The 7,552-nt window shown below is 38.7% G+C and overlaps 1 protein-coding gene across 1 annotated transcript; it reads left to right on the top strand.

Annotated features, from left to right (window-relative positions):
- Positions 1–392: 392 nt before the first annotated feature.
- On the top strand, positions 393–7,168 carry LOC125887206 (olfactomedin-like). Its single transcript, XM_049573860.1, has 5 exons — positions 393–557; positions 739–897; positions 1,646–1,858; positions 2,259–2,391; positions 4,555–7,168. Exons 1-5 carry the CDS (start codon positions 393–395, stop codon positions 5,400–5,402), a joined length of 1,518 nt encoding a protein of 505 aa, XP_049429817.1. The 3' UTR covers positions 5,403–7,168.
- Positions 7,169–7,552: the final 384 nt, after the last annotated feature.

Raw genomic sequence — 7,552 nt, 5'->3', positions numbered from 1 at the left:
TTAATGGTAATAAACATCTTATTCCGTCCTGTAAGTGCTCATTAACTGTTAATTGGTGCTTATTAAGCATTATTACAGTACCTTAATATAAAGTGTTACAGTATTTGGTTACATTATAAAATACATTACTGCATTGTAATGTTTTAAAAGTGTTTTTGACAGATACTTGCTTACATTTGGTCTGGCAAAGCTTTTTTTAAACAGGGGAACACACTGCAGGTGGATATGACAAAGAGGAAATAATAACCGGTGAGAGGGTGAGGGGTGAAGTAAGGGGGAAATATGAGGAACTCATGGGTTGAGCACATCCGTTGGGAAACTCCATGCTATTGCATTTTTGGAGTTTCACATCCTCATGAGTGGTTCTCAGGGTCCATGGTGACTCATTAGTGATGAGAAGTCAGTCAGGAAAACGTGTCTTTGTTGTAAATGAGTATATCAGAGAAAACAGAGGAGGAGGGGTGATAATTTCAGTACTGGCAGCTTCTGTCCTTGTCAGTCCAACATTCATCTCTCCAGCTGTAAACATGCTGCTGCTGCTCCTACTGCTGTCATCAGTGAGTTACACTTGATTTCCTACTCTTACAAACCAAGGACAAAAGTGTAAGATAGAACACTTTATAACATTAAACTGAGGCTTTTCTTCTTTCTTTTTTAGTTCTTTTAGTGCAGTCTCTTTACTATCCTTATAAGTCTCCTGTATTGAACATCAGTGTTTTTATGTGTGTGTGACTGCAGGGTGTTGGCAAGGCTCAGCGTGTGATGGGCCAGAAGAATAATGGCTCGTGTGTTTGTGAGGTGAACTCCAAAATGTGGTCATTCCCTGCTGCGAGTTACGGGGCCGTGCTGCAGCAGGTTCAGTCCTGTGAGGGATCGCTGAAGAGCCTGCAGGAAAAGGTAAGAACTAAGGTTAACCAGCACCTCGTTACCTGGCTGTGCATGACGGCAGGTCAGGGAGACGTGATGCTGCTCTGCAGGGCACTCGATTTGCATGCAGCTGTCACAAGTGAAACTGAAGATAGAGGGGCAAGGGCTCGACTCAAATGCTGTTGTGATTGCTATTTACTTCATAGACCACTAATGTGTGTACATTGTGGCATTGTTTTCTTTATTGTTGCTTGTTTCAGATAAATGATATATGTAGAAAGTGAAATTTTTCAGAAAGGATATCCTTTTTTCCACATGATCTCCTGCCCTGCAAATGTCTGTGCCTGGCACTGGTTATTATCATTATATGGATTAAGTATTGATTATATAATTGTGATTATTATGATTACTGTCAGCATTTGGACTCTTCAATTCACCCACCTTGCATGTCTTGTGACTGTTTATAGACACAGTGTCCAATAAAAAGAAGGTCATTTCTGGGGCGTCGGTGACTTAGTGGTAGAGCAGGCACCCCATATACAAGGCTGTTGCTGCAGCGGCCCGGGTTCAAGTCCAGCCTATGGCTCTTTGCTGCATGTCATCCCCCTCTCTCTCTCCCCCTTTCACACTTGGTTGTCCTATCCATTAAAGGCGAAAATGCCCAAAAACATATCTTTAAAAAAAAAAAGAAGGTCATTTCTTGAACATTTCTTGTACTTGAAACTGGAATCCTGAGAACACATTAAGCCCAAGAGTTTTTTTCTGTGCTTCCCTGCAGGTGGAGCTATCCAGCCAGCGGCTCCCTGAGATCCTGGCTCTGATCAAGAATTTGACAGACCGACTGGAGCCTCACCAGTACTTGCATGACCAGGGCCTTTACACAGACTTGTCTCTGCACCTGCTGAGCCAGGAGCTCAGCCAGCTGGAGACAGACATTGTCTCCATCCACAGCCAGTTAAACAACACCCAAACACGGACACTCTCCAAAGAGGTATGGCAGAACATGGAAACTAAACACCAACATGACTAAAAAGTGATTCCTCAAGTTGCAGAGCAATAGCCTACATGAGTATCATAAAGTAAAACAACTAAACTCTATGTAAAAACTGGGCTGTTGCATTAGTAAATAGCAATATAACACAGCAAAGAGTAAAATAATATATATAAATAAGAATGCTGTATCATGTTAGCTTATAGTGTCATGTCATGAGTATAAAACAGAAAGAAAAGTAAGAGGGTCAACCGAAATTTGTGATTTATCAAAAGAATTAATACGATCATATGAAGACATAACTGAGTTACTTGAAATATTTTTAAGTTTAAATGTGAAGGGTTACCATATTCATCATGTTAATTGTCTGTGTGCAATGTTGTAAATGTGTGTGTGTTAGGTGGGTAAACTGCGTGCAGATGTAGTCAGGATGAAAATGTCAGACACAATTAACATGAAGACTGTCAAAGAGACACTGCGCTATCTGAAGAACACTGCTGAATCCTGCAAGTCAATCCCCAAAGACTTCAGAGGTAAGTGTGTGCGTGGGCGTGTGTGTGTGTGTGTGTGTGTGTGTGTGTGTGTGTGTGTGTGTGTGAGTGAGACAATATGACTTCAGTTACCTCAGGGGACACACTTTCATCCCAACACATTTTCATCCCAACTCGTCAGATATCACCACTTTGTCAGTGGACTTTCACGTGTACATATTACATGCTAGGTATCCTACTATGTCTGTTGTTGGTATTTGGGGACTGCATGTTAATGTACACTTGTGACATGCAGTGTGTCTTTCCAAAATACACTTCTGTTTTCATTCGTTAGATGCATACAGTCTTTTTCAAAATAAACTTACGTTGCTAAAACACCCTGTATTTATCTTGATTTCCTTGCAAAGCAAAAGCACATGGATAGGCTGAGAAAAAACATCATCATTTGGCTCAGCAATCACACTGGAGGCCAGTACCAGCCCATCGCACTGGCAGTATAGGTGAATGCTGAGGGCACTGTCATCTATAGGGGGCGTCACAAAGGGGGAAAGAAAAAAAATCTAAATGTTTAACTTTTACTGTTTTTTAGTAATACTATTACAACTATTATTTTGAAATATTACATGAGGCCACAACAACATAACTACATAGCAAAGTCTACTAAATAATAGAGCCTGACCCCCCTCCCCAGCTTGTTACACTTATCTGATGTCACATGAAGCCTGAAACACGCTGTATCATTATCATGTGAAAGCGACGAAAACTCTCTGGTGCCCACTCATCTACCACTACACTATTGAGAGAAGTGGATGTGCACAGACAGAACATGTAAAAAACAGAGAGCTTATTTCTACCTCTAAGCAGCCAGTGGAACAACTTATGGAGGTTGCATTTATTTAAATTGAGAAGCGTTCAAGCTCTGTTCAGTAAAAATGAGTATTAGGAGAGGGTAAATTAGAACGCTCTCATGATGTGTTCAAAATCTTGTAAACTTGAATAAATACAGCTGTTTGAAGGAGAAATTTGTTTATGTTTTCACAGCACTATAAAATAGATATTTGAGAGGGAATTATGATGTATCATTTATCATAAAAAAGGCCTTTGGCTTTTTTTAAAAAAGATGTTTTACACACGAAAGGTAATGTTAAAGGTTGTTTCGTAAATGCGTATTATTGAATTTGTGCTTATTCAAAGGTTGTGTAATGAGGAACTGAATGACTTAAAAAACTGTTCATTTATGTTTTATTGTGTAGATAACTGTGTTTCCCTGGCACAAAAGAAGAATGAATAACAACAACAAACAAACAAACAAACAAACAAACAAAAACACCAATATAAAAACATTGGTTATTGGCCAAATTGTTATTTTAAAAATTGGTATCAGTATCAGCCCAGAATTTCAAAATTGGTGGATCTCTAGTTCAATTAGAAAGTTAATTTGTACATTTTATTATTACTTTATCATGTCATATATTGTCGGTGAAGATTCTCAGTCATCCAGGTCATGGTAATCGTAAGTGCTAATAGCGTAGCTAGCTGATCCCTCCTCAGATGACTTCACAAACAGAGGGGTTGGCTTATGACACTACTTATCACCCACCTACAATGCAGTCTTGGGATCCCTCCCCAGACGATTTCACACCTATTCACCCCAGGTGGGACAACGACTCACATTGTGACCTTAACGACTCTGAAACTAAGAGCTCACGTGACCCCTACGACCCTGCAAGGGTTCCCACCCACACAAGGTTTATAGCCTGAGACTTCGTACCAGCCATTCAGAACTGAAGAAGCTTCTTGGATGAGAGGTGAAACATTTTCAAGAAACGCAAGCAGGTCCAGTTGCCTACGCTATTAGCACTTACGAATGTCATATATTATTTTATTGTTTATTCTTCTGAACAAGATAATCTGATAATTGATTTATATGATTATTATAACACATGTACCATGTTACTGTACTGAAATTTGGTAATTTGGCATTTTCGTAACAAACGTGCAGTACTTTGACTATGTTTTTTTTTGTTTGTTTTTTAAATGTGCTAGAACCGCCACTGAACAAAAGCATGTGGTATATGTACATGTACATGTACTGTATATGTACATATGTTTATATATATACAGAGACAGAGAGAGAGAGAGAGAGAGATGATAGATGATATTATTAACTGTGCTGGACATTTGCCTTCTCATCTCTGTTTCCAGGTCAGCACCCGCACTGCCTAAAAGGCCTGATGTCCAACATTAGTGATCCTGTCACTACCAAGGTCAGTCCCTATGGTAAGAGCTATATATCTGGATCTTGGGGCAAACAGGCCCAGGTGGACAGTGAAGGGCAGAGGAACAGCTACTGGGTTCAGCCTCTGCTCAACAGCCACATCTGGGGCAACACCCTGCGCGTATATCAAACCCATGAAGACTTCATGGCCTCCGCCAACCATAGGGACTTTACCTTTGCTCCATCCTACACTCACGCAGATGCCATTGAGGGTCCCAGTGCTGCTTTATATGGTGAAGCGCTGTACTACCACTGCTACCGCTCTGCAGATGTCTGTCGCTACGACCTGAACAGCAACACTGTCAAGCGGGTGACACTGCCAGGAACTGGCGTGGGCTTCAACAACAAGTTCCCATATTGTTACTATGACTGCCGGGCCAATACTGATGTGGATATAGAGGCAGATGAGATGGGACTATGGGCCCTCTATGCCACTGTCGGTAACCATGGTAATCTAGTGGTGAGCCGGCTAATTTGGGACAATGAGGCTGAGACACTTAATGTCTCGCAGACATGGGAGACAAGGATTTTCAAGAGGGCAGTGAGCAACGCCTTCATGGTGTGTGGTGTGCTCTATGCCACTCGTTATGTTGACGAATACAGCGAGGAGGTGTTCTACGCCTTCGACACAGCAACAGGCAAAGAAGACAACTCACTGGCACTGCCAATGGAGAAGGTAGCTAAAGGAGTGGCCAGCCTGAGCTATAACCCCACCAACAGGATGATCTACATGTATAACGATGGATATCTACTGGCCTACCAGGCCCACTTCTGAGCTTAAGCTGTTGTAACTGGCTATTTCCTGCAATTTATTCATGCATATCATGTACAACAAGAATTACACATAACTAAAGGTGATGCAGCTCAATATATGTCAAACCATATCGTATTAGCAGTCAGGTATTCAATGTTGTTATTTGTAGAGCATATCACATACTGTAAGTGGTAACAAATGTTTGTAATATAACAGAATGTTATCAAGTTGGACAATCAATAAAAATAAATCACATAATAAAAACTGTAAAAATTTACTTTAATAGCATTTTTCCAATAGTGAATAGAAAAGTGAATGGAATATTTACATTTAAACAATGCCCAGATGGAATTCCCACCGAGCATTTTTCGGTCTAAAAGATGTCTAATAGACGTCTAATTGTCCTTAGACATCTGGGCTAAAATCGGTCTACCACTGGTCTAAAAATTAAAGTTTTTTAGCCGTCTAAGCTTAGACTAGCCGTCTAATAGACGTCTAAAAGACGACTACGTCTATACGCCTTGTCTAATCTTAGACGTTTAAATAACCGCTAATATACGTCTATTTATAGACGTTTAAAGTTAGACGTTTGCCAGACGTTTATTTTTATACCAAAGGTATACGCCTCGTCTAATCTTAGACGTTTAAATAACCGCTAATATACGTCTATTTATAGACGTTTAAAGTTAGACGTTTGCCAGACGTTTATTTTTATACCAAATTTAAACCCCATTACAGAATCTAGACGTCGTATAGACGTCTATTAAACGTATTATCATAAGGATATTCTAATAAATCCACCCATTAGAATCTATTAAATTATTCACAACAAACCTATATTAAAGGAAATTAAAGTTGTCAAAATTGAATGTTAAATCAGTTTCTCTAAAAAAAGGGACCAAATTTAACCTGTGATCCTTACCTTGATGTAGTTCCAGGATGTTATAACAATTTATTTACATTATGTGTTTTTTTTGGATCTTTTAAATAGGTTTCAGTAACACTAATGTCATGCTTATTTTACAACTGGATATAAATACATCTCTTGATGTTAACATTAACCAAACTATCCTACTGTAATCTAAATCAATACATTTTTCAAACATTATCCAACCATCACAAACATATGAATGTGCAAACAATATATATATATTTTAATTTCTTAACACATTTTTAAACATGCATTGCAATGAAATAAAAGCACAAACTCAAATATACAATATTACCAAAATAAAAGAAACTTTTGGTTATTTTTTTAAACATTGTGGTGAAAAACTAGCACAAAGTCTAATATACAAAATTACAAAAATAAAATAAAAATCTAGTTATTTGTATGTAAAACATTACAATTTAAAAAAAAAAAAAAAAAAAAAAAAATCCAGAAACTCTACCTGCCTGGGATGCATCAACCTAAACCAAAACGCAAAAAAAAAAAAAAAAAAAAAAAAAAAAAAATTACACCAATGGTGTCCTGGGCCTCTTATAGCCCCCTCCACCACTTCGAGCTGGGGTCTGTTTAAAATGTACGGCCATTGCTGAGCTGATCATGTCATCCGTAGCCTCTCTGAACGTTTTCCGAACAGCTTCTGCAAACAAAGCAATAGAATAAATGAAGAAAAATTGCAAGTGTGGTTGCCTATTGTTATACGTGATGTCACAGAGATATTATCCAATAAGAAAAGGTACATGGTTTCAAAGGACTTGACTCAATGGACATTGGGCACCACCCATTTGAGACTTTGGGGTTACTCTGTAAAGAATAATGAATAAATAAAGTCTGACTATAACTGTAGTATGGTTCCCTTTCATGAAACTACACCAATTAAGTTTCATAATTGTCAGTATTACAGAGATTACCTAGTACAGTCCAGACAAATTGTTGTTCGTTAATGTATGTCATGTCAGTCACACATTTCTAACATGAAGAAGCAATCGCCAAAGAACTAGCAGACAGTTTTTCTATTTACCAGTGATAACAGAGTAGAAGGGAGTCTTCTTGAAGGCCCTCTTTCCATGTGGCCCACCACCTTGCATATTGAATTTTTGCATTATGTCATTTGTGAAGAGTCTGCAACAGATAAAAAATGAAGACAACTGTCAACAGTAAACTTTTATAACTTGTATTACACTACCACATTGTAACCGCCCACTGTTATGTTGTCTGTTCTACA

The sequence above is a fragment of the Epinephelus fuscoguttatus genome, linkage group LG4, assembly GCF_011397635.1.
Source record: "Epinephelus fuscoguttatus linkage group LG4, E.fuscoguttatus.final_Chr_v1".
NCBI classification, from domain to species: domain Eukaryota; kingdom Metazoa; phylum Chordata; class Actinopteri; order Perciformes; family Serranidae; genus Epinephelus; species Epinephelus fuscoguttatus.
The sequence above is the reverse complement of the archived record's forward strand: the minus strand, read 5'-3'. Positions and strand labels throughout refer to the sequence as shown.

Excerpts from the sequence above, each read along its gene's own strand:
- LOC125887206 (XM_049573860.1), top strand. The coding sequence starts at position 393 with ATGAGAAGTCAGTCAGGAAAACGTGTCTTTGTTGTAAATGAGTATATC. Across the intron at positions 558-738 it reads TGCTCCTACTGCTGTCATCA|GGTGTTGGCAAGGCTCAGCG; the intron begins GTGAGTTACACT and ends GTGTGACTGCAG. Across the intron at positions 898-1,645 it reads TGAAGAGCCTGCAGGAAAAG|GTGGAGCTATCCAGCCAGCG; the intron begins GTAAGAACTAAG and ends GCTTCCCTGCAG.